A 25,631-nucleotide genomic window follows, 5' to 3' on the forward strand; every position below is an offset into this window, starting at 1 on the left:
CTCAAGCATGTGCATGAAACACCGGTTCAGAGCTTCAGATCTATACGGGTGTGCAGAGAAGCTCTCTCAGACCTCTTTTACTTTGCATTGTAGGATGGCACTGAACACTTTACTCTGAAAATCAGAAGATCCCAGTGGCGCCGCTTAGGATAGGAGATTTGTTAAAAATGTAAAAGCCAAAATGTCTTCAGTAAATCCCCAAAGCCTGCTCTTTAGAACAGCACATTTAAACACAACCAAGAGTTTGGGAAGGGCTGTAAAACCTCCTGCTTCAGGCAGGAGGGGGTGGGGTCAGAAAGGTTCTTTATCGGGGGCGGCTTATCTCATAACTTCAGGGTTTCTTGCACCTTCCTCTGAAGCAGCTGGTGCCAGCCGCTGTCGGAGATGGGCCACTGGCGGAGATGGACCATGCATCTGATCCAGTCTAGCCATTTCCATGCCCTTATGTAAAATAATTGCTAAGAGTCTCGGCATGGACGAGACAAACTGGCCCCTCTGAATGGGGCTCAATTTCTCCCTCTGGCAGGGTGAATTGATTTAAATCAAGGCGATTTAAATCATGATCTAATCATCAAGTGGAAAGCCTCAATTTAAAGAATTGATTTGAATCAACTTTTCTATTTGCACTTCAGTTATTTTCTAAAGAGAGGTGCAGTCTCATTGGTTGATACAACCTTTAAAACATGTTGATTTACTACTAATAGAGCCTTTTCACCAGATCTGGTGCATCCTTTTGCTACCAGGGAGATGATCTAGAACTAGATACATTTAGTTAAGCAAGTACATAACTTAATTTTTTCAGATTCTTATTAATTACTTGTACATTTTTAGTGTGTTTGAAAATGATGAATGATACAGCGCTTATTTACCAGATAATTCACTTTTTGCTCATGATTTGTGTCAAGCTGCATTAGGATGGGAACTGGCATTTAATGAAACACACAAAACAGCATATCCAATTATTTTTATTAAATGAAACAAGCTCTCCAGCACGTGACCTGCTATGCCGTATTTATAAAGCTGGGTCTCAAAATCTGGATGTTTTCCGTTGATCCTTTCTTTGAATAGAAAGGCAGCCTTGAACTCTACGTTTTGAGGCTCATGGATTCAGCACATTTATTTTTTACTCAAATGCTTTTAGAGATTATAATAAATTTAGGCCTAATCAGATCTTGTATTAAATTCAGAATTCATTTTAAACTGGTTTATTTTAAAAAGGAAAGCCTAATTATAATTTAAATAACAAAATCAAAAAAATCTGATTGAAATAAAAATGCAATTTAAAAAAAAAACCCATTGATTTTTATCCACCCTGTCCAATGGGCATGAGATGTGCTTTTCCAGTTCTTCTTTAACAGCAAAGAGCCGGTTGTTCAAGTGGCAGATGTCCCATTGGGTGCTGTTTTCTTTTTTCTGCAAATGGCAGTACTTCATATAGAAAAGTCCCTGAAGTGATTCGGTTTAGGCTGATCGGAGGAAATACCCAACTGCTGCTTACAGATGATCGACAGAGGAGTGGGCGGAAATGAGAGAAATGTGGAAATAGCAGCAGAGCTGTGCTGTTCTACTGACGTCCCCCTCAGACGTCACATAGAGCCCAGCCTCCCAGAGGAAAAACAAGGGTGCTAGTCAGACTTACAGAGATTTCTGCTTTCTGCTCTCCCAGCCAGGCACATGCAGAGAATGCTGGTCCCAGGATGGCAGCAGGTTTTGCAGCACTGACAGTGGGGGTGTTGGTGTCCCTTTGCCTGCAGATCTATGGTAAGTCATCTTCCCCCTTAATCAGCAGCCAGTGACTTTCCCCAGTTTCCCCATTTCTTAAATACTAATCTGGGGAGTCTCGGGGTCTTATGCTCCGTTCCCTCCTCCGCGCTATGATTCACAGCCCAGGGCTGGTCTTGGAGGCTTGGCGATGTGGGCTGAGACAGGGGGAAGTGTGTGGAACCTCTTGGATTCTTAATATTTCGTTCATATTTATTTGTAACCCTCCGGAGTTTTGCTCACTAGCGTTGGTGCACCAGGGCTTTGGGAGGATTCGGAGGGCTAGCCTTTGTTATTGAACAGCAGCTGCGGCAGAGGAGGTGAACAGGAAAGCAGTGACTGGTGTTATCTAGTAATAGTTTCACGTTGGATTAGGAAACGTTACAGTTCAGAAAACACAAGGTAGTTAGAGTCCGGAGGTCGTTCCCCTCCACATATCAGCAGGACGGCTGGATCCAAGCTGAGAACTAAGTGGTTGAGGCTTGCAGCTTCCCGAAGACAGGCTCCTGAGCACCACAAACACCCCCCAAGGGACTGCTCCACATCGGAGAGGGTTGCCAGAGATGTGTGATTTAAGGGTTTATTTAATCGTGATTAATTTGTTGATGTAAATGCCGCCAATTCTTCTGCTAAGAGCCGTCTGCCCTTAGCAGTGAAACAGTTCCCATTAACCCTGCAATCTCTGGTGTATTCATCCCCACAGGACCTTTGGCAATCGGGCACCAACAGACTTGCCCAGGCCCCAGAGGCAATCTGTGACAGAGCAGGGAATTGAACCCAGGTGTCCTGGTCTCACCCTAACCACTGGATTAACCTTCCTAGGGTTTTGTCTAAAGGGCAGAGTCATTCCCCGAGGTGCTCCCTCTCTGCGGAGTCTAGCTTGCCATTGTATTCATGCTTGTATTGGCTACACCAAGGAAGATGTACCTCCACAGCCCACAAATCAAAGTACCCCCGGCTGCGCGTTCCTGGCCAGCTCGGTTGGATTACACTAGCAGCAACTTCAGAAAGGAACAAAGTGACAGGAAATTCTTTCAAACAAATTCCACGGACAGTGTTTTGTCCGGTTAGAAAATCCCTTCTGCCTGTGATCTCCTGCCCCTGTGGCAGGACAAAGTAAATCATACTTTGCCATGAGTGCTGGGGACTGGACTAGATGATCTCTTGAGGTCCCTTTCAGCCCTATGAGTCTACGTACATCCCCAGGACGGTGCTCTCACCTGGTCTAGTTCAGGAGCTGGGTTTCCTCTGGCTGGGTCTCTGCATTGTAATGTCTTTAGCTTACTCATTTCTGTCAGTAGCAAGCACAGCACTGCCGTGTCATTTGAAATAACTGGGAGGTGGTCCTGGTGTCAGATAACCATTCCTCAGTCAGAGATGGAAGAGGAGAATATTGAGAGCCCTGTACAAATATTAACTAAATACTCTTCACAACACTTCATGGTCCAGTGGACTGAGCAGGAGACTAGGGACTTGCACACCTGCTTCCGTTACTGGCTGTGTGCTCCAGTGCTAGTCACTTAACTTCACTGTGCCTCTATTTCCCCACCTGCAAACTAAGGATAACGATTGGAGTTGGGCAGGAATTTTTCAAGAAAAATTTTTATCACTGCAAAATGCAGATTCATCAAAACTGAAACTGTGGTTAACAGTCAGTTTCAGCGAAGTTCCCAGCTCAAACGACGACGTGGGTTTTTTTTTTGTTTTTTTCAAAATTGTCAAAATGGAACCACTAGTTGGTGCTTCTCATTTCTGTTTTCTGAAAGAAAGAACAGGGAGGTTTCAGCAATTCCCTTGCTTGGAGTTTGACTCTGCAGCTTCCGTGTTAGATGTGGACAGCACCCAAAGGATGTCTGAAAAGTCACTGCAGGTGGTATGAAAATGACCAGCTGGCCCTAGGCAGTCAGAGTTGAACAACCAGGGTGTGATCACGCTTCTTAAAATGTTCTTTCCTTTTCCTTTCCACTTTGAACTGAGCGCGCCCAGGTGCACGGAGGCAAACTCCACACCAAGCTCCCTGGCAGGATCAAGGAACAGCATAGAGAGCAGCGAGAGAGCCTGGAGATTACCACCTAGACAAGGGGGGTGCATCCCATACCGCTGGCATTGCATTCCTGACGGCCGTTCATGGGCTACTTATGTGGGGCTCTGAAGCTTAGGAAGGTCCATTCTGGTGGGGTGGAAGGTGGAGCAGTAGAAGAGAGATGCTGATAGAAAGACAGAGGGTGGAGAAAGCAGAGAGGCTGATGCAGAGATGATGTAGCGGCTCCTGGGTCGGCGATATTTATGGACCGTGACCCGATACTTCGCAGAAGCTCCCAGGAGGAGCCGAGTTTATCCCTGTTATTGTTTGTGGAGAGGGTCTGTATCTTCTGCATGGTAAGCGCAGCAGAGACATCCCGCCCCAGTCACTCAGAGAAGGATGCTCTGGGCGCTGCTAGAGGATGAGTAGAATGAAAGGGTCATTGCGTCTGATGCTGGGTTTCTGAGACAGACTGGAACTTTCCCCACATTCCTGTTCACGCTGACATCGCCGCAGGCCCAGCTTTGGAGTGTATGCTGAGTTGAGCACATCATTCCCCGCAAGAAGACCACACCCCACAATGCACCTCGGCCTGTTGGCTCCTCCCCGTGACTGGCCTGTTGCAAACTCTCTTCTTTGATTCCTCCCTGCAGGTGAGCGTCTGTCCCAGCCATTCCACGTGCGGTTTGTTGCTGACATCATACACCACGTACTGCACTGGGAGCCTGGAGTGAACCACACCAGGGACACGTTATATCAAGTGGAATATAAGCTGTAAGTAGCCAGGACTAGAGGGAGACAAAATCTCCTCCAAACACAACTAACAAGACACATTTTACTTCTGCATTCCGCTTGGTTTGCTATTTAACCAGTTCACAGAACTCTCGTGTTCACTTCCCACACCCAGAAAGCGTTTCATTAAGGAGCGGTGTTCTCCCGCAGGTATGGGAAGTCTCCCTGGATGGCCGCCCCAGACTGCACTGGGATCTCTGGACACTCCTGCAATCTCACCTACCAGACAATGGATCCTTCTCAACGCTACTATGCAAGAGTCAGGGCTGTATCCGGAAATCACACCTCTGGCTGGACCAGGACAAATGTTTTTTCCCCAAAAGAAGGTAGCTTTGGTTTTTCCATTATTTTCTCTTCTGGACTCTAAAATCCATAGCAATGAAACTGCATCCTGCAAACTTGATTCAGCTGCTAGCAAATAGCTTTCATGTGCTTGGTGTTAGAACTATATTTCTGCTTAGCTGACCCCTACTATATAATTATTCAGATGCCTCGTCAGTAAGTGCTAATGACGGCAGCTATGTTCATAAAACACTCGCAGCCCTTGCTCTGGCCCAGATGCTAAAGATGCTAAAGATTCTTCTCTTCTGCAGACTAAACAAGTCCAGTTTCCTCAGCCTTGCCTCAGAAGTCTTGTGCTCCAGCCCCCTAATCATTTCCGTTGCCCTCCACTGACTAGAATAGAATAGAGAGCGGAACTTGAAATCCATGTGGGCCGAGTACTCTTTGACTCTGAGCTCCTGTGATTATTCTAAAAAAATAAACCCTCTTAGCGCAAAGAGAAACAATTCCCACGTATTCTGTTAATTTGTTTTCCCAGCTACTTTGCGTCTACCAGATGTGAGTCTGTCTGTGAAAGGCAACACCATCCGCGTGAGCCTGCATCTGCTCCTGAGCGTGGGAAACAAGACGGTCTCATACAAAGACATACAGAAGTTTGATAGACAATACATAATATTTGTCAAGAGGGTGTCGGACAATTCCCAGGTGAGACAGCCAATCGTGCCACCCAGACTCCAGGGAGGGAGGAGGGAAAGCAATGTCAATGGCCTTCATACTTAGAATTGGTTGAGATATTTTGAACAAGAAGTTTTTAAGTTGAAAAATTGCCAGATTGCAAACTACATTTTTTGACAACAAAAATCAACAATATTGAATTTTTTGTCACAAAAAATAAATGATGAGGTTTTCATCAACATTTGTACTGGAATGGGTCCCAAATCTGTCCCTGGGATATTTTGTTGAGTCAATTTTCAGTCAATGAAAAAATGTGAATGACCATTTCAGTGAAAAATATCAAAAATAAATGACTGTTTGACCGTGAATCATGGAAAGTTAAAACAATTTTGAAAGAACAACAGTTTTCAAGCCAAACATGCTAATGTTGTGACCAGCTCTGATACGGACCGACAGACAGAGAAATGGGCCAAGGTGTTCTGAATTCAGACCTGAAGCCAATCCCGGGATCGGGTTCAGATAATTATGACGTGTATGCAAGAGCGCCTAACGGCCCCACATGAGAGCAAGGTCCCATTGCACTTGGTACTGCACAGACCCAGAGTAACAGACAAGCCAGGATCACTGGGAACGGAGGCCCAGGGAGATAAGCAACTTGCCTAGGGTCAGGGCCAGCGCCAGGAATAGAATGCAGGAGTCCCGAGGGGCTGCCCCAGATTCTAACCCCAACGCCAGCCTTGCTCCTGCAGCTATCGGCCCTCTTTGAATAGTGGGACCCTCCTGAGGTCAGCTGCTCACGGGAGCGTCTGGCCAGTCCCAAGAAATGCCCAAGCCAGACAAAAAGCAGGCCCAGTTCAGGCCCAGAACCACAGGGGCCAAATCAGGTGAAGGGACCAGCTCCAAACCCCCAGGAAACAATGCAGGTTCGGGTCTGTCCCCCGAAGCCCAGCCCATCTCTGTGCCCAGCCTGCCAAAGCTGACTGTCCTTCTGGTGCCATTTCAGGAGGTGCAGGTGGAGACCAGCGAAGAGTTTGACATCCCGCAGCTGCTCTGGGGCGAGCAGTACTGTGTCAGCATAGAGCCACGTGTCCTCTTCAGACCGATCCCCTCCACCCGGACCCCGGAGAAGTGTTTCTCCATCCCCGAGGAGGACGGTAAGTGGACATGCTGGGCCTCCTGCTCTGTTGTTCCCGCCCAGGTCTGCGCTCCACCCATCGTTCTGGCAGAGCCACTGCAGGATACTTCCCTGCCCCCTTCGCAGTTGCCCTGCAGATCCTTAGGGACCACATGCTGCTGGCGTATGGGACAGAGCTCCTAGGCGGCTCTCACTCACCCCTGGGGCTGGGTCCGATGCAGAACCGCTCTCAGAATCAGGGCCATTTCCACTCCCCAGAGACTCCTCTGCTCTGCATGGAGCTCAGACACAAGGGAGACTCTGCCCCATGGAGTGCCCCAAGGCGGATGCTCCCGCTCGAGGGACCCATCCATGACGCAGCAGATCCACATGGCCAGAGCCATGGGGCAGAGGTGGCTCCCGCGCCCTGCAAGGTCAGGGGCGTCCAGGCTCTGGGACCGGCTGCTGCCTGTGCACAGCATCCAGCAATAGACACGCACAGAGGGACAGGCAGAGAGGGAGCCGGGAGGAGGGGCTGGAGGAATTTGGGTGGGAGGGAAGAAGTGATTGTGCTGATGTGGCCCTTGCGAATAAAGCTACTGGGGAGCCCCAAAATCCTATCGCCAAGCCACATACACCCCGCCCCCGAGATCCTCCCCTCACACATACACTAGCCCCACACGGGTTTGTTTTCAGGATAGAAACCTGTGAAACGTTACAAACCCTGAGGGCAGGCTGGCGGGGCCAGTCTAATCTACAGTTCTCCGTGCTGTGGGTGGGAGGGAGGGAGGCTCATCGCTGAGCAAAGGACCTGGGGACTCTCTTCCTAGCTCTGCCACTGATTCACCAAGTGCCTTTGAATGAGTCACAGCCGCCTTTGTGCCTCAGTTTCCCCACCTGTAAAAGGGGGATAGTCCCCTACTTCACAGGAAGGCTGTTTGTGAACCCCTCGGGGCTCCTCAGTTCTAAGTCTTCAGAGCTGGGCACACCTAGCCTGTCAGAGCCTCGGCACAGCCCACATCCCTCATCTCCGCAGGGCCCCCCATGCGCCTATTGCATAACGTCCACAGGGGGCGGGTCCTGACCGATGAGCCCGGGGCACTGCTGAGCTAACTCCGCTGTGCTGTTCCTTTCCAGGCATTGGGATTATAGCAGTCGGCGTCGGCATCTTTGTCTTCGTTTTATCGGCCTCTCTTCTCCTGGGCACTCTTCTGCTCTGTGCCTACATAAAGAAACCCGTGAGGACACCGTCCATATTGGTAAGCCAGCCAGGCACGAACGGCCCATTGGTGCAGCACTGTGACTCCTCATGCCAGGGTCCCTCTGGCGTCTTGCAGCTAAGTGCAGCGGGCGGGCGGGATCCCAGCCACGCCCAGCAGTGCTGCGCGGCGTGAGGACAGAGCGCAGCGTTCCCTGGGAGCCGGGTTCACCAGGGGCAGGGCGCTGACCCAGGACTCAAGGCTCCCAGCTCTAGTCTCAGCTCTTGCCATCAGTCCACGCTGCTCACATTTCCAAAGTGCCTCTGCTTTTCCTGCCCACGCTGTGGGCCCCTGGGTCTGATTATCAGACATGCAGAGCATGTCAATGGGCATCAATGGGAGCTGGGCCTGCGCTGGAGTTGGCGTGGATGTGGAGAGGAATAAACAGAAAGGCGTGGGAGAGGGGCCAGAGAGGGGAATGAGGGAACAGAGCGAGATAACTCATCTTCCCGCTTCTTTCCTTCCCTCCCAGAAATCGCTCATAAAACCCTCCTGGGCAGAACAGGAGCACTTCCTCCCCGGGGCCAAGGACGTGGCTGTGTGCTTGGAAGAGGAGTTAATCCAGCAGTTCTCCTTTTGCCAAAAGGACACCGTGCAACACAGCAGCGCCGACAGCGGCTCCAGCACTGCACAGCAGCCACCAGGCAAGGGCTGGGTGTTCCTGACCTCCCCGGAGGGCCACGTACACCTGTGGGAGCAGGAAGCCCTGGCCGGGGGTGACAGCAGTTGCAACAGCACTGACAGCGGCATTTGCCTGCAAGACTCTTCCTCCGGCCTGAGCCAGTTCTCGGGCTCGGAGAGTCAGGGCTACAAAAGACAGCTGCCGGGGGGGGACGACAGCGGCGTAAGCCTGGCGCGGCAGTCCCTGTGCCTGGCACACTCGTCCAGCGGCAGGGACTACACCGCTGTGGATGAAGGGCAGGCAGAGCGTGACGGAGCACAGGAAGTTTCCCCTCCGGCCAGTGGGAGCAGCCCGGAGGCGGTGGAGCACGTGGAGTTCCGTGGGTACCTGAAGCAGCCGGAGGACACGGTGCAGAGGCAGCAGGACAGAGCTGAGGGACTGCTGCGCACACACAGCACCGAGGGGACCGGTGCCCTGCTGGAGACGGGCTGCTCTGAGCCGGCCCCAGCCAAAGGCTATTTGAAACAGGCATCCCCCGCGCTCCCCTGCGGCAACGTGGCTGCCCACACAGCCCTCACGGACACAGCGCTCACGAGGGAGTCAGACTTGCTGGGCTTCACCAGCAGCTTTGAATGCAGAGCCTTGAGTTGGCTGAGCTACAGGGCGCTGGGCATTTCCAGGACTACAAACCCGCTCCTGGAGCTCCCCAAGGCGCCGTTTGCATTGGGCATCTTCCACACTGACCTGCCGGCCACGCTGCCGCTCATCTCCAGCTTACAGCCGAACGAGCAGCTCCATCTGGAACTGAACGCCCTGAGCCTGCTGGGGGCCGAATGCAAGGACAGCCGCCTCTGAGCCAGGCCGGGGGGAGGCTGTGCTCCAGGACGGGAGTGAAGTGTCCTGGGGGGGGCCTGTCTGTGCTGTGTAAGCTGTGAGGAGGTGGACCTGGACTGAGCGAAAGCAGCAGACTGACCGAGCACAGCAGGCTCTTTGTATGACTTGTTCTTAACTACCTCAGCTCGTAGTGGCCCTGTGGGAGCTGCTGCTGTGATAAGCTATTGCCGACACCCTGGAAAGTTCCATGCACCGGTGCAGCCCCCATCACACAGAGCCGCTGGCCCTGGCTTTCTGTTATGGGAATTCTAACAGCAGAAAGACGCCTGACGTGGTTGTGAGAGCTGTGTGTCGACTAGTGGAAATGTTTTGCTTCTTTTGTTCAACGAAATGTTATTTATTTAATTTTTAAATACATAAAAGACAAATGGTCTTATTTATTTCAATAGATCTATCTCTGTGCGTGATTTTTAAAGGTAAAGTCGGGTTCTCCATTCTAGGGCTCTGGGATTTTTCCTGCCAGCAGACAGACAGACACACACACACACACAGTGCAGTGACTGTGCACATGAGAAAGAATTTCCAGATCAGAACTGGAGGAATAGGAGCAAAATAGGCAGCTTCTCTCCTGTTGTTCGATATAAGCGTGTAGCAGTGGAATGCAGCCTTCCCAAGTGATTCCTATACGTTTGGAGTATTCAGTGAAAAACAAGCACCAAAAGGGAATGCAACAATTGTAGTGTTTATACCTGTGCAAACTGGGCAACTGCAACAGTTCTCAGGGCGCCCAGCAACCTTGGGAGTCACCTTGTTACACCCCTACCTCCTGCCGGAGAGAGTGCTGGTGCCGAACTGGGTTTCAGCCTGTTAGCCACCCAGCCACTCTCCTCTGGACTGTGCCAGCCCTGTGCCTGGCAGGTTGACAATACATGCGCCCCAGGCTCCTTGAAGATTCCCCTGTAGTGTCCAGCCCCTTATCCTGTGAGCACTCATAGAAAGAGGTTTGCTGTCCCCAAGCAACAGTGTACACACCAGCTCCTAGATAACACCGCAGCACTGAGATCTATTGATAGTGAAAACAATCATCAGATTAAGACTTTAGAGACAGTGAGTAAGGACAATGGAAACCGGATTGCTACATATCAAACAAAACCATAACATGCTGACTAGAGAGCAAACGTCACAGCTAACCTGCCGTCTAAGGATGCTCATCTCACCCCATTTTAGCCAAGCCTGGCTGCGATCCTGTTTTCATGACTCTGCAGGGACTGTCCATTTGCTTCCTCAGGCGCAGGACAAAAGCGTGTCTTTCTGCCTTTCCCGTATATCCCGCAAAGTTCACTGTCTGCCCTCAGAGCCGGGGCAATCCCCTGAGGTGCTTTCTCCAAAGTCTTGTCTCCCTGTTGACGACTCATCCCCCTGTAGACTCCATATGTACATAGGGCTTCCAATGGGTTGGCTTAGATTGGGTTGGCTTAATTCACATTTTGACCCGACATCTTCCCTCCCGTCTGGAAGAACCTTTTAAAACAAATGTTCAGTACATATACACAACACCTTAAACATCCATCCATTCCTCCAGCTCGCACTGATGATGAGCCTCAGTATGACATACATTTTTATCAGAGCCATCACGGGGCATCTCTGACGGATCCATACCATGAACCTGGTGTGCTCGGGCAGGGAGTTTGTCGGGACTGCTAGGAACTGCTGTTACCCAACAGGGAACCCACTGACAGTTGGCATGGAGGGGATCTGAAGGTCACAGCAACCCCCAACACATCTGAATGGGTGGCACTGGACAGTCACTTCACATGGATGTAAGTGATGACACAAGCTACAAAGCAATGGCACATCAGGCCCAATGTCTGCTCTTGGTCTTACACCTAGAAACGGAAAATGTCCAGAGGTGTTCTGTTGTGGGTGAAAGTAAATTCCTACCAGGGCATTACAGGAATGTTCCTAAAACCACCCAAATTTCACAGAAACTTCACTGTAGGTTTTTCATTAATAATGGTTATCTAAGCACAGGCTGCTGAGTAGGACTTTGGTGTAAAAGCATGAATAATCTCTATTAACATAATCCTTATCAGCACATCAGAGTTTCCTCTCGTTATGTTCGAGTTTATCTCATTTCTTTTTAAAACTGTGGTCCTGCCGTCAGTCTGACTCCACTGCAGCACTTGGCGGAGAGGGCTGGATGAAATGGTTTCTTCCAGTGACAGAGTGGAAGTTCTTCTAATGAAAGGAGGGACTGACCCAACTCAACGTGCAGACACAAGTCCTCAAGTGTGGCATATTTTCCCAAGGTAACAAACCGCTCGCGCCATGGAGGACAGTTACATCTGACCCTAAGTTGCAACTAACCCCTCCCAGGAGCATTTCTGTCTATTTGTGCCACTTCTAGCTGATTTATTTCATCCTTGAATTCCAGCTTTGACTACAGAGAAATGCTCATTCGAGCTCATTCTCACTAGCCCCTGCGGTGGTCTCTCTAGGGCAGGTTTCCGTGTATGCAAAAGACCCTCCCCTAACGGAGTAAGGATGTAGCCATACATACACTTCTACACCCCCCGCACCCCCCAATATGTCTGTGCTAGCCCCTGAAGCGCTCCCTTTAGCGGACTCCTTTCTTTTCAGCCAATCAGGTTGCTGTACGTACATGATTGCGCTTACTCTTCCCAACGAATAGGATTGCAGATGTGCACATTCCTTTCAACTAACAGGCTGAAAGCATGCGACTAAATGTGGACTCTTTCCAGCCAACACAATTCACGTGTGTAAATATTTGAGGGGAACTAGAAGTACGAGGAGCGCCTGAGGCTCAGGATAACTTGTGTCTGATGTCCAAGGCCCACCCTTCAGCGATGAGCTGCATGTAGCATAGTCACCAGAGCAGAGAGCCGAGTGCGAGGAAGAGAAGAGAAGAGGAGGACAGGAAAGGGTGTTACAGTGCCGTCAACCCATCCGTTAGCTAGCTAGGATAGACAGACACTTCAGACAGACAGAGGTGCGCAGGGGCATAGTTCTATGCAGGGCTGCACTCCACCCGTAACCTCTCACCACAGGAGGCAAAGGGCATCAGATATGAGAGGCAGGGTCATTCCCACGTTGCGGAGAATAGCACTGTCTCAGTGGTTCTTCGTACTTCGCCGTCGGGCTGGCTGTATCCACCCATTGTCTCCTGTCTTATGCTTAGATTGGAGGCTCCTTCGAGCAGAGACCATCTTTTTGTTTTGTGTTTGTACAGCGCCTAGCACAGTGGGGTCTTGGTCCATGACTGGGTCTCCTAGGTGCTACAGCAATACAAATAATAAAGAATACTAACGTTAAGGAACACTTTTTCCAAGCCAATACTTCAAGGAATTAGGGGGGAGGCAGGCAAGAAGGAATTTTCATCTGGCCTCACCAGTCTGGTCTCTGCGGGCTGAAAACCTGAAAACCCTCCCTCTCGCTGGCTCCGGGCCCAGGCTGCTATCAGCTTCTTCTCACGTGCAGGAAACGAGCAAAAGGTGATGAAAAAGCCACAAAAAGCCTCTCGTGCAGCAGACAGCCCGTAGCTCTCCACTCACCAAGTCTACACGCCTCTAGCCCTGCTATGCCCCCCACAGGAAGGGGCCTATGAGAGAGGACAGCTTCTCCCCCCTGCCAGGACTTTTAACCCTTCTGTTTCCTGTTGATGTCCCAGTTCAGTGCAGCTGCCGGTCTCCTGCACTCTCAGACTTCGCACCCATCTCACCGGCCTTCTCTTGTGGTTGCCTCTCTGTTCCCCTGCATTGCAAACTCTGCCGCGGAGCTAGTCTGCTTTGGGTCTGTTCTCACTCCTCCCGCTGCACTAGACTGTCGGTTTTACTTTAGGTTTTTCCTTCTGAGAAACCATTTTCCCATGCAACGTTCAAGAATCTCTTCCCTTCTGTCTTGCCCTGCCTGCACTCAGTCCGCCTACAGCTCTTCCATGGCACCTACCAATTTATTACCCGGCTGTGAAAACCAAATTGCCACAAGGCACTTCCATGGGGCTTTATTTCTGTGTGAACCCATTTGTACCAGCTGAAGGTGGTCGGTCTTGTTGCCAGTTACGATATCTGTCGGTGGGTTTGCACTGCACTCCAGAAGAGGCAGTGTTACAAAGCGCTGCTAATAGCCTGTGTCTACACCAGCACCCTGCAGCCCAAAGCGTACAGAGCAGCGGTTCCCAACCTGTGGCCTGGGGGCCAAAAGTGGCCCGCAGGGTCTTTCCAAGTGGCCCGCGGCTCCCCTCCCGCTGGCTGCAGAAGGAAGCCGCTGCCTAAGGATCTAGGCGGAGCGCGTTGCTACAAGACCGGTGCAGGCTCCTTGCTGCAGCCAGGGGGACGGGAGATCAGCGCCCCTCTCCCCCCGTCACTGCATGCACATTGTCTCCAGCTCCAGGGGATGTCACACGGGCCATGAGCCTGCAATGTCTGCAGAGCTGAACGCCTCCACAAGAGAGCACAAGCACTCTGCAGGTGCAAGGGCACCCACGGGATGTGCAGAGGATCAGAGCTGGCAATCACAGAAACACACGAATGACCCGCCCTGCATTTCCACAGCCCTCGCTGCACAGCACATGCTCCCAGCAGCAAGGTGAGGTGCTCTGCAGCCCGCTGCCATGGCACGACCAGTCAGGGTGCACACAGCAACGCTATTGGCGTTCCACGCCTCAGGCTTTGACGAATGAGGCATCCCAACCCCCTTTCCCCCAAAGGTAGGTCAGTGTTCTTCCCTCGGGCATGATGAGGGAAAACGCCTGTCCTGAGGGGCGGGAGGGAGCCAGCGCCCAGTGCAGGGGTAACTCAGGCAGGCCTGCCGCCCTGCTGTGGGCTGGAGTTTAGCTAGGACACCGGCTTTCCCACACCTTTTTAAAATGCTGTTTCGCTGACTTCGTATTTTGCCAGCAGCAGGAGCTGCTCAGACACGCACGCTCTGCCCCCACCACTGCTCACACACGAGGTGGTCCGGGCCATGTTCACCAGAAAATGATGAACAAGCATTTTGGGATTTCTCTGAAGTATTTGCTTTCGTTATTCGTGTTGTACGGACGAATTTCCATATTTGCTCGTTTACTCCCCTGAAGAGGGAAGTTGGCTGCACTCTCATTTCGTAGACAGCATTTTCCCCATTTGTAAACAATAACTGTAGATTGGTGTGGCCCATCACCACATTCTGTGACTGTCTGCTTGCGATCTGTCTGCTTTCCTGGTTTATTCGGTGTCCTGCAAAGAGTTCTGCACCAGGCACCTCTTCACATGCCTGTGCTAATGATGAGCGGGTCTCGCCCAGCATTAGATCCTGGCACACATGGAGTTAATTGCCTTTGCCCTGGTAGTTTCTGCCGGGAAGGAAAGAAATGTATTTTGCACGAGTGATTAGTGGTGGAAAGCACCCCAAGTGTGAAAATACAGCTCCTAGTTCCATACAAAATCATAGTCCTGGTCCTTCTCTAGTGCTTCTCCACAGAGGATCTCAAAGCACTCTACGAACAGCAATGAGTTAAGCCTTGCCGTACTGCCAGGAGATTGGGATGTGTTATTGTCACCATCTTGTGGAGGCCCCGCTGTAGCAGAGTGAATGCCAGGATCCTGGACCCCCAGCCCCCTGCGCTAGGCTACACTGCGTCCCTACAGAAACAACGCCACAGCAGAGCAAAGAGGGAGCAGAGTCATTTTCCTTCCAGCGGCTCCTGGGCGGCATGGCTGGAAGTGCAGTGCGGGGTATGGTGTGGAGCTGTCTCCCCAGACGTCAGCCCTGGTGCAGACAAGGAAAGCCAGGATACGCACGCGTGCCTCGAATCCTCCTGTCAAGCACTGAGCTAGAGCACAACTGGAGCTTGCGCTAGCGGCTGAAATCTGGGCTCACTACTCATGCAGCTATGGCCTATGATTCCCTCCCCATCCCATGGAGGGGGCAGAGCGGAAGAAACTGAGGACAACCCAGCAAATAGAGAAGTTCTCTGAGAAACAAACACATTGCAACACTTTCATTTCAGTGGAAATCTAGCATCTGTAGAGCTCCTTTTCAAAGAACTGAGAATCCAGGAATTTCCCCAGCTTTCGTGACAACTCGAAACTGAGGAGGAGCTGCTGTGGGGGGAAGAACCCCAAACCAACACACACGGGAGTCATCCCGGAACTGGAGACTGTGATGGTTCCCGTCTGCATGAAGAAAATCCCCAGCGTCTTTTGGGCCTGGGGCCGAGAAGGTTTGAGCCACGGTCCCAGTGCCTTGCTGCCTGGGCCAGGAGAAGTAGAGAAAGCTGCACCCCTGGGAAGGAGGGAATGAGACTTGCTTAGCCAATCCTGTGTCACTGGAGTCAACAGGACTGTCTCCATCCTACTCCGACGTCTGCGGGCTCTGGCAATGGGAACTGGGGGTGAACAGGGCAGGGTGGATCCCAGGTGAATGGGCTGCCAGTGGCTGGGCGAATGGCAAAGCAATCCTGAAAATAAAGGGTCTGGGAAGACGACTGTTCAGGTGCATGCTTGATTTCACACCCAGAGAACACCCTGCAGCCGGCCTCGCCGCGTGGGGCAGCCCCGCCTGCAGCTGGCACACGGGCCGGGGTGACTTGGTAGTCCCAGAGCAGCTGTATCGGGACCTGGTGGTGCACAGCAAGGAGCCAAGGCATGAGCACTCTGTCGATGTGCTGGGGAGGTGCAGCTCCGGGAGCTCTGCTCCGGGGAGGAAGGAGAAGTGCTCAGCTGCTCCCCCGTGGACAGCAGCTCGGTGTTCGGGAGGAAGTAACCTGCCTCAGGCGCCAGGCTGCAGCCACAGGCGGGCCTTGAGTGGGGAAATGAAACAGGAGCCTGGGGAAAACCCAGGATTTCCCACCACCAGACAGACCTCAGGCATGGTGAGGGTTTTTCAGAGGGGAAATCGCAGAGGCCGGGAAAAGCTGCCAAGAGCAGGACAAGAGACGGGCACTCGATGCAGCTGGAGCAGCCCCACCTCCTCCACGCACGAGGCACCAATGTCAGCTCAAAAGAGCAGCCGGGCTGCAGCCCAGCCAACAGCGGCCTGTCCGTGTGTCCTGCTCCCACGCAGGGACGTGACACGCCAGGGCCGTGTGGCCAGCGGGCCGGAGTGTGGCCGAGACCTTCCGCCTTTCACCCCGCAGGAGGCTCCTTCCGGGGGATCAGCTGTGCACGCCTGATCTGGGCGTCACCCGGGCGAGGGGCCATTTAGTGCCAGCCATCACTGTGCTGTTCCCTGGGGCTCTCCCACTTTGTGCGTGCCCCCCACGTGCCGCTGAGACAGGGAAGGGAGCAGCCCTGCTCGGTGTGTGTACAGCACCTCGCGGGACCCTGCCCCACAGCTGGGGCCCTGCCTGCTGCCAGGATGCAAACAAGGAACAGTGATAAGCGGGACGAGGAGATTCTTCCACTGGGGAATGGAGGGAGCCCACTGAGCGGGAGGTGCGTCCGGAAAGCCGCCGGGTTCACGTTGTAAGGTCTCGGCTGCTGCTGAGCTGGGGGACTCAGCCGGACCCCGGGGACTCCGTCTGGCCCATGGAAATAAGCAGAGTTTGTTCGCCAGAAAGGGAGGAGCAGTGGAGGGCTGATGTGTTATTAATGCTCCGGTTTGCAAAGGCACCAGCAACCTGCCCCTCCACGGGAGATGCCAGGGACGTCGCTCTGGCCACCATCGTCTGGCCTGCGGGTGGCGTCCCCCTTTCACACCAGGCCAAACAGCCGCGGGCACAAAAAATAAAGGGTCTGCGCTGGAGAGAGGCACATCCAGGCCTCGCCTACATTGAGCTCAAGGCGGGGCTCCTGCGCTGGGCTGGAGACCCACCCTCCCGCCGGGATGCAGCGAGCGGGCTGCAGGAAGCACAGGCATCCTTTCCCTGTCCGCCACGGCGACCCAAACCACGCTGCTGACTGAGCAGCAGTGCCAGGAACGGAGCCGGACCCTGAGGCAATGAAGGATTGCTGCTCTGATTCCTCCTTAGCCGTGCCCACGAGCTGCCGCGCAGCGTCCCGGCCCAGCGAGGCTATGCAGAGACGGGGCATGTAATGGAGGGCAGTGTGCGGGCAGAGAGACACAGGGAAACAGATACAGCTCACGCAACCAAATGCAGCCTCCTCTCCAGAGCAGGTGGCCTGTCTTGAAAGAGGCAGGGGAAAGGTTAGGTCCCCAGTGCGTGTGCCTCCCGGGGTGCTGGGAAAGGCCCTGCATAAGAGCGGTGAATTGGAGCGAAATGGACGGGCTGTCTGGGCCCAGAGGCAGGCGTGGCCAGCCCGTTTCCCAGCCACGCACCTGACACCTGTTCTCAGGCGCTGCCGCTGGGCGTTTTTGGCAGCAGTGGGGCTGGCGAAGGAGGGAACGCCAGCGGCTGAGATTGGCAGGCCGGTGCCGTGCAGCCACTTAGGGCAGCAGGGGGCATTGCAGGATGTTGCGGGTTGGGCTGTAATCTTTCCTGAGAAAGCAAGAGCCAGCTACAGCGCTGCCCTCTCCCGCCCTGACTCACCTTGCCTGGGCCAGAGAGCAGGACCACTCCCCGGGCAAGGGATCGGAGACGCTGGCAGGAGGGGAACCGGCCGGCAGGGGAAAGGGACTGCCTCACCTTAGCTTTACCTCCCACTTTCAAAGGGACTTTTTTCATATCGCAGCTGAATCAGAGTGAGATGCTTCCACGGATCTGAGACAAAAGACGCCCACAGCTAAAAGTCACCCGCCCCTGCTCCCGGCCCTGGAGGAAACGAACTGCTGCCTCACAGTCACAGCCTCTCACCTTGCAGCCTCAGCGTCTCCAGCTCCTCAGCATCTCATGCCCCCGTCATGGAACCGCGTGTACCCGCTTCCCGTCTCTCTCATGGAGCCACTGACCGTGAATGGTGGGGCCAGCTCCACTTCCAACGATTTCAGGCTGCTACAGGGAGCCAGAGAGAAGCAGTGTCTGATGGAGCCGCTACACACACACACACACACACACACACACACACACACACACACACACACACACACACACACACACACACACACACACACACACACACACACACACACACACACACACCCCCCCAGTACAGGATTGTTTGACCAGGGGCTGCACTGACAAATCCTGCCGGGCCCAAGTGCTGCAGAGAGTTGTCATGGATGGAGCAGACTGGGGCCATCCGTGTTACATGGGAATGCCCCGACAGGCCCAGCATCCTGAACTCTCCCCCTCAATCTGAGGGGCCCCGTGTCAGCCAGAGAACCGAAGCCCACCTACGTACGTGCTAGTCACGCTGGGGAGGCAGAGTCCAGATCCCGCTAGGGCTTGGGCTCTGGGTCTGGGGCTGCGTCAGCGCTGGGTGTGGGTCTTCCAGGGCTGAAATCTCGCAAGCTGTCGGCATGGGACTGAAGCCCTAAGTGCAGCTCCCGCCCGTCGGCACACAGCGGCAGTGACAGGCCGGCAGGGTCACGGTTCCCGCTACTCAGATGAGAGCCCCCCCCCCCAGCTAGCGGGGTTGTGGTGAGCTGTCCTGCCCTGCCTGGCTTAGCTGATACGCTCAGGCAGGGGGAAACCTGCCGACCCACCCCCCAGCCGGGAGAGAGGCGAGGTAATTCACCGTCCATGCCTGCGGGAGGGCATTAAACATACTCACCGGATGTGGTACAGGTTGAAAACAAAATCAGGCCCTGGGAGGGAAGAGAGGGGGAGAGGAGAAGAGACCATTAGGGGAAGAAGGGGAGCTGCAGACTACACGGCAGCACCCCCCTGCGTGGCATTGCACAGCTACACAGCTCTGGGACGTTCCCTGGCCTGCACTGCCCCGACTTGCTGCTGCGTGTGTCTGGCATATCCGTGGGCGTGACCTGCCACGGACCCGTCCCGGACACAGGGGTGTGGTGTGATAAGTGGAGGGAGCTCCCTGGGCTCCGAGACAATGACCCCTCCCCTCCAGCACCCTGCCTCCCTCAGGCCCAGTTCTAACCACCCTGCAGTCCCCACTGCCTTTAGGCCAGGACAGGGGAGCTCTGGCTGGGCCTCTGGAGTCTTGCCCGTACATAAGAGCAGCTTGAGGATGATCCACCCGGGGCAGCTAACTCAGACCAGAGGCCATTTGTTCCTGCCTTTGCCTGTGCTCTCTCCCTGTGGGTAACGGGACCGTAAAGTCAGTGGTCAAATGTTCCATGCATCTGTGACCCCGTGGACCAGCCCCTCAGTCACGTGGGCCTGGGCACACGCTGAGCAAAGCGCAAGTGCACAGAGCCACCCTGCGGTCAGATGGGGAGCACAGAGCAACCTTTCACTCCCCATTCACAAAAGGCAAAACCGCCTGGCTGGCTCAGGGTGTGGTTCAAAGCACCTTGCATGCCCGTCACTGCTGATCTCTGCCAGCTGGGGCTCTGGCCCCACGTTCTGTCTCTGCAGGATAATGCCACAAACGTGCAATTGGAAACACCTGCCCACCAGGAGCCCCAGGACACAGTTCCTAGCCTTTGCACAGGGACCCAGGGGGTCCCTCACTCCCACCAACTTGCCAAGGACACAGTCCTAGCCTCTAACTGCCAGCTCTGCGTCCAGCCGGGGTGAGGGGCTCCTTCCACCCGTGGCGGCTAAGCGGCACAGTGTGCTGGCTTCCCCACAAGCAGCCCCAAGATGGGACACGGCAGCAAGTCCCCTGGCTGCCCGCAGCACCCGACTGGTTTGCCTTTGTCTAAAAACAACCCATGCTGAGGCTGTCTGTGGGGACAGGTAGATTCCAGGGGTTTCCCCTGCTCTGAAACTTTTCAGATACAAATAACCCTGACCCTGCTCCCTGATTAGGGCCGAGGCAGTCATGCTGTTGACAGGCATCGCTCCGGCATGCAGCACTGAACAGACCGGAACTGGTCTCCCGCTTACAGAGCTCCCTCCCCTGCTTTCGAGGCCCGGTGAGAGCGCCGGGGGCCTGGCTGGGAGTCCGGGGGCCTTGCATGAAGGGGGAGCTTGAGGACGATCCAAATTTAGCTGCTGGCTGTGTGCGCTGGTCTGAGTCACCGGTAACAGCCCCAGAGCTTCCCAAAGCTGACTGCACCTGGCACTCACCTGGAGCAGCTGCGCTGGCCTCTCCCACTCCCTTTGCAAGGCCTCGGCCCCACGCACGAGGCAGCCCTTCAGCAGCTAGAATTACTCGCTGGGAGTCAGGGATCCAAGGTCTGAGGAGCCCAGCTCCTGCCTGCTCTGCATTGGTATAAAAGATGCAGCTAGGCAAGAGAGCTGGGTGCCCTGGGGTCTGTGCAAAACGTCCCCTCTCCAAAACGTCCTGGCAGATGCCGGGGGCTGCTGGGTGCTGCCTCCCCCGGGACTGGAGCGACTGCTGCCCGCGGGTTGCTGGTCATGGCAAGCAGAGTCTGTCACTCTGAGTGCGACCGGGGGACACTAGCAGAGTGCACTGCAGCAGTGGGCAGAGGGTGCCCGTCTCGCTCCGAGACTCCCCAGCTGCACCAAACAGACACAGACACAAACTAGAGACACAGACGTGAAATCCTTGTGCAGGTTACTAGGGGAGCCTCTTATCTGGCCAGGGCCCTGTCCCACCAGCATTCCCGTAGCCCAGGGGCAGCCCCTGCTCAGAGCCAGAAATGGGAATGTCCTCGGAGATGTCCAGGTGAGCCCTCTGCTAACGGCTGCAGCGCATGCCCCTGCCTGAGCCCGTCTCCACTGCCCCGTACTTACGATGCCAGCATTGTCCTCTCTGGTACCACTTGATCAAGGCATAGCCCAGGATGCCCAGGAGCAGCAAGGACAGGCCAATGCCCAGGATAAGCCCCAGGATGCTGATGGGTTCGATTCCTGCAAGTCAGAAGCAGGACATGCTCTGCAGAGAAGCGTTTCCAAGCGGCTGAATTCCTAGAGGTGAACTGGCACTCTGGCGCTCTGTACAGCCGGGAGACGGGCCCTGGGGAAGGGTACAGAGCCCTTCACCTCTGCCTCGTCGGCTGGGCTGTTCCTCTACAGGCCTGGAGAGACGGGGCATTGCGTGACGGCTAGGTAGGCAATACATAGCACAGCGCAGTGGGGCCAACCCTCCAGATCTTCTTGAGTCTCCTCATAACCAGGGCTGTTCTCAAATCCCCAGCTGTTGGAGTCATGGGATTCTGGGAAAATCCCAGCTTTCATTTAAAAAAAACCTAAGCCCTGTCCTGTCCCCTCCCCGCCACACACACACCGGGTCCGTGGGGTCCAGGCTGATGGTCCTTGACCATCTGCAGCAGTGACACAGGGTATCTGGCAGGAAACAACAGTGGTTCCCCCACCCCAGATTTTCTCACTGCCACTGAAATGTGGTTCCCTTTGACCGCCATGGAGGAGCCAGAGTCTCTTCCCCTTGCTGGGCCTCCCCACCCCGCCTCTGTCTTGTCTATTTAGCCTGTCAGCTCGTCAAGGCAGGGGCTCTCTCTCCCAGCGTCCGTGCAGTGCCTGTGGGCACACCCATCACACACGCAGCGGGGACTTTGGAAGACGTGAGCGAGCCCAGCCCCGGCAAGCGCAAGGCGCCATGTTTGCAGATCCCCCACGTTCACCCCAAAGGCAGGAGCGGGGTGGGGATATTTGCAGGCACAACGCAGACCCGCGCTGGAAAACGCAGCCCAGGAGGGGAGCGTGACCCCTCCACGATGAGTCGTGGGCCGCGTAGGAGACTCGCTGCCCTCAGCCTAAACAGGAAACTGCGCTGGCCGTAAACAGGATTCCTCATCCCACATGAGCAGGGCCCAGCAGCAGCCAATTCCCAGCTATTCCCTGCCTACACTTACCAGCAGGAGGTGACTGGGTTTGACCTCAGCTGCTGGGGGGCTCGAGAGACCCGTGGGCTGCAGGCTGCTCACACACACTCCACAACACCCTCCCAGCATGGCCAGTCCTGCTGCACCTGGCTGGGAAGTTTCTAGCCCTCGTGTTTGCAGAGCAGAGCTTGGAAACATGAGCCGTAAAGGCTCAGAAACCAGAAGGCCAAGAAAATAAAACCCGAATTGTTACTTATTGTTGCATTTATTGTGTGTCGTTCTTCTGCAGATAATACAACGGATGTACATAACTGGAGATGTCACTAATTGTTAGTGATTTCATTATTTATTTGTACTACGTTATACAAACTCCTGTGACTTTTCAGCCAGCCGCAGGGTCTAGGGGCCTAGCACGTGATTGCTGAACGGCTGAGGTCAGCGATGCTGTCGCTACGTCACACACCCAACTAGCAAACTCAGGCAAGCACAGATCTCTAGCCGAGACTGTCCGTTCAGTGAAAAGTGCAGTAATGCCTTGGCCAGTGTGCTAATGGCACTGCTGCCCTCTACTGGTGGGAATCAGAGCTGTTCTACTGTGTGTCACAGACCTCCCCTTGCAGCTGACAGCTAAGGGAGGTTCTCCTCCGCAGTGGGCAGCGGGGCCTCTGCTGTCAGCGCAGGCGGAGATGAGTTCTGCCCGTCCTTTGGGAAGCTCCAAGTAGCTACAACAGGCTGCGTGGGGACAGCTGTGACGTCCCAGCTGGCCCCAGCTTGCGACAGCACCCAAGAAAGAGGCCTGCAGGGTTTGTCAATATCCTGGCGCCTCGGTGGCACCTTCCATCTCCTACGGCCCTGCCGCACAGCCAAATGGCCCTGCCCATTGCTGGTTGCTTTGATTCTAGGGCTGTCTCCCCGTAGACTGGAGCCCACCAGGGGACTGGAATATCCTGGGGTGCCTGGAACAGCCGGTGTGTCTTGGAAGTTGGCCGGGTCCCCGTGGTTCTGTCCCTGGGCTCCCGGCAGCAGCACCTGCTAGCTGCAAGTCCCCATACCTTGCTAGCTGCAAGTCTCCCCAGTCCTCCGGCAGCGGAGAGGGAGACCTAACAAGCAAGCTACATTGAGATGAAAATGCCCCCGGGGTGCAGACATTTCCCCAGCAGATCACAGTGCCTGCACGACGGACTGCATGGCGGATAAGATGTGCACTGCCTGGGGAGATCCAGCTACTACCGGGGAGGGGAGATGCAGCTCCTGGGGCTAGCTGCCCTCTCCCCTGTCTGAGGGCAGCAGAGCTCGCTGGAGCAGCGCCCAGACTTCCTGCCCACTGCACGGCAAGGTGGGGGCAGGACACAGAGCAGCTGTGCATGGGTGTTCAGGGCCCCCACACCACAGAGCCTGCTCCACAGCCGGTTATTCTGCCTCACTAGACTGGGGACACGGCCCGTAGGGTCTGGAAACTGCCAGGATCCGTAGAGCACAGCCCTCACGTGCAGCTGGACGGGGGGAACAGGTGGCCTCCCAATGCTCAGACACTGCGGTGCTGGGGCCAGGAGACAGACAGACCCGCTACAGCCTGAGGATCCCAGTCCCTGTTCTCAGCTGCACAGTGTCACCCCCACAACAAGGCCACCCAGTCTGTTCTGATCTGGGGTGCACACGCCCCAGTACATGGCAATGGGGCTCCACACCCCACCCCTACCCGCCACTGTCCCCCTGAGTCAGCCAGGTACTGAAATGACAAGAGTCGCTCCCCTGACAGCCGGGAGAGACGTCTTCACGCCAAGGCAGCAGCTCACACTGCCCCCGGCAGGCAGGGACTAAGAGCCGGTGCTGGCCACGTGAAAGGAGCGCCCAGTGTAAGCCCAGCGTTCCGCAGAGACAGGTGTTACCCACCTCACAACCAGCTAGACCCAAAGTGTGACACCGGGCTGACGTGGGGAGTCCCTGCTGGCCTGGCCTGGATTGGAACCAACCAACCAGCTGTTACCAGCTCCCTGAGCCACCCGGTTCTCTGAAACAAACCGACCTTTAGAGCAATTGCTGCTAAAAAAGCAACGAGGTAAAAAGGGCCCCTTTGGCCCCGCAGCTCCCCGCCTCATGTGTCAGAATCAGACCTGCTCCCTCCCGAGGGCCCTGCAGTCGATACAGACACAGCAGATAGGGAGCTGGGTTCTGTTCTGCCTCACGCATCATCAACAGAGCGGCCAGGCCAGCGCCCCTTACAGAAATGTTCCCAGCAGGGGCTTGGAGCCTGGCTAGAATTTGCTGTGCCAGTGGCGAGAAAAGCCATCTTTTGACTTGCAAACGCAGCACATCCTTGCTGGGTTGCTGGAGCAATAATAAATACCAGGGCACTGTGGCCCTGTGACTGCCACTGTGCAGGACCAGAGGAGGAAGCACAAGGCAGCTGTGCAACGTGCAAACCTGCACAGCAAACTGGAGGGTGAGGGGGCAGATTTACCATCAAATCCACCAGCACAGACAGGGCTCATTTAGGGGCTCCTGGGTCACTAATTTCCTGCATTAGTTCAGCATGTTTGGAAACCCAGGGCCGAGTTCACAAGTGCAAAGAGTTCAGTGCATCTTCTGCATAGCGACCTCCCTGCATCACAAAATCCACCATGCTACGTGCGCATGGAGCACCCTTCACACGCAATCTCCTGTGTCCAGCGTGCAGCAGAACAAGACTGAGGTGCACTGGGAGAGCTGGGAGGCAGAGATGCTGGGCTGCAATAGCAAGGGGGCTGCAGGTGGGACTGAGGCGCATCCGCAGAGGTTAGAGGGGGTGCCTGGCTGCAGCCAATGCTTTAAATCTCGCACCCCGTTAAAGATCCACCTTGGTCCCACAGGGTAGAGAGAAAATGCCGTTTATTTACCTGGCTTGGGATCCATCTATTCCTGGGTCACCAAACCTGCGGGAGCAGCTTATGCAATGCACCCAGAGCGGCAGATCATCTTCCTGAGAGTGAGGCAAAAGCTGTGCTGGCTGAGACCGGGCGGTCCTGCTCAGCCCATCCGCCTGGCTCTGCCTCAGCCGCTCCCCTTATTGACACAGCCTGCTGTGTGTGTGCACCACGGGACACAGCCCCTCTTCAAACATCCCCGGTGGTGACGGTGGCAGCTTGGCTCCCAGCCACTTCTCAGCCTTCACCGTCCTTTGCCTAGGCCAAGAGAGTCCTCGTCCCATCTCCTTGTGTCCAACACACCTGGGCCGAATCCCAGCAGGGTTGCCTCAGCCCTCAGCCCGGCTGACACAGACGTGTCGGCTCCAGGCAGCCAGGCATGTGTCCACTGCACCTGCCTTACAGAACAGAGATTTCCTGGGTAACGGGGCCAAGGGCCTCTCTGCTCGGCTCAGCCCTTAAGGATTCGTGGCATTTCCACCCCGGGTCCCAGCTGTGATGTCTAAGGAGAGAGTGGAAGGGAAGCCTGGCGATGCAGCTGATCTCCCCAGCGGGCCCTGAGTAGGCAAGAGGCAGAGACTGGTTTGACAGACAGCCTGCAAAGGGCCAGGGCTGGGAATGAAAACATGCAGGGGTGCTTGGGGTGCCT

At 54.8% G+C, this 25,631-nt stretch overlaps 2 protein-coding genes across 2 annotated transcripts; one reads left to right on the forward strand and one right to left on the reverse strand.

The window, feature by feature from the left end:
- Positions 1–1,697: 1,697 nt before the first annotated feature.
- Positions 1,698–9,910, forward strand: IL10RA (interleukin 10 receptor subunit alpha). Its single transcript, XM_067566206.1, has 7 exons — positions 1,698–1,761; positions 4,438–4,558; positions 4,727–4,902; positions 5,397–5,563; positions 6,537–6,687; positions 7,785–7,906; positions 8,379–9,910. Exons 1-7 carry the CDS (start codon positions 1,698–1,700, stop codon positions 9,381–9,383), a joined length of 1,806 nt encoding a protein of 601 aa, XP_067422307.1. The 3' UTR covers positions 9,384–9,910.
- Positions 9,911–15,847: 5,937 nt separating this feature from the next.
- Positions 15,848–24,971, reverse strand: SMIM35 (small integral membrane protein 35). The gene is made up of 5 exons (XM_067566199.1): positions 24,956–24,971; positions 21,031–21,147; positions 18,974–19,007; positions 18,115–18,252; positions 15,848–17,486 (listed from the first exon to the last, which is right to left on the reverse strand). Exons 1-4 carry the CDS (start codon positions 24,969–24,971, stop codon positions 18,141–18,143), a joined length of 279 nt encoding a protein of 92 aa, XP_067422300.1. The 3' UTR covers positions 15,848–17,486; positions 18,115–18,140.
- Positions 24,972–25,631: the final 660 nt, after the last annotated feature.

Source organism: Emydura macquarii, unplaced genomic scaffold (genome assembly GCF_026122565.2).
Source record: "Emydura macquarii macquarii isolate MOO-44397 ecotype Brisbane River unplaced genomic scaffold, CSIRO-AGI_Emac_v2 contig_312, whole genome shotgun sequence".
NCBI classification, from domain to species: Eukaryota; Metazoa; Chordata; order Testudines; family Chelidae; genus Emydura; species Emydura macquarii.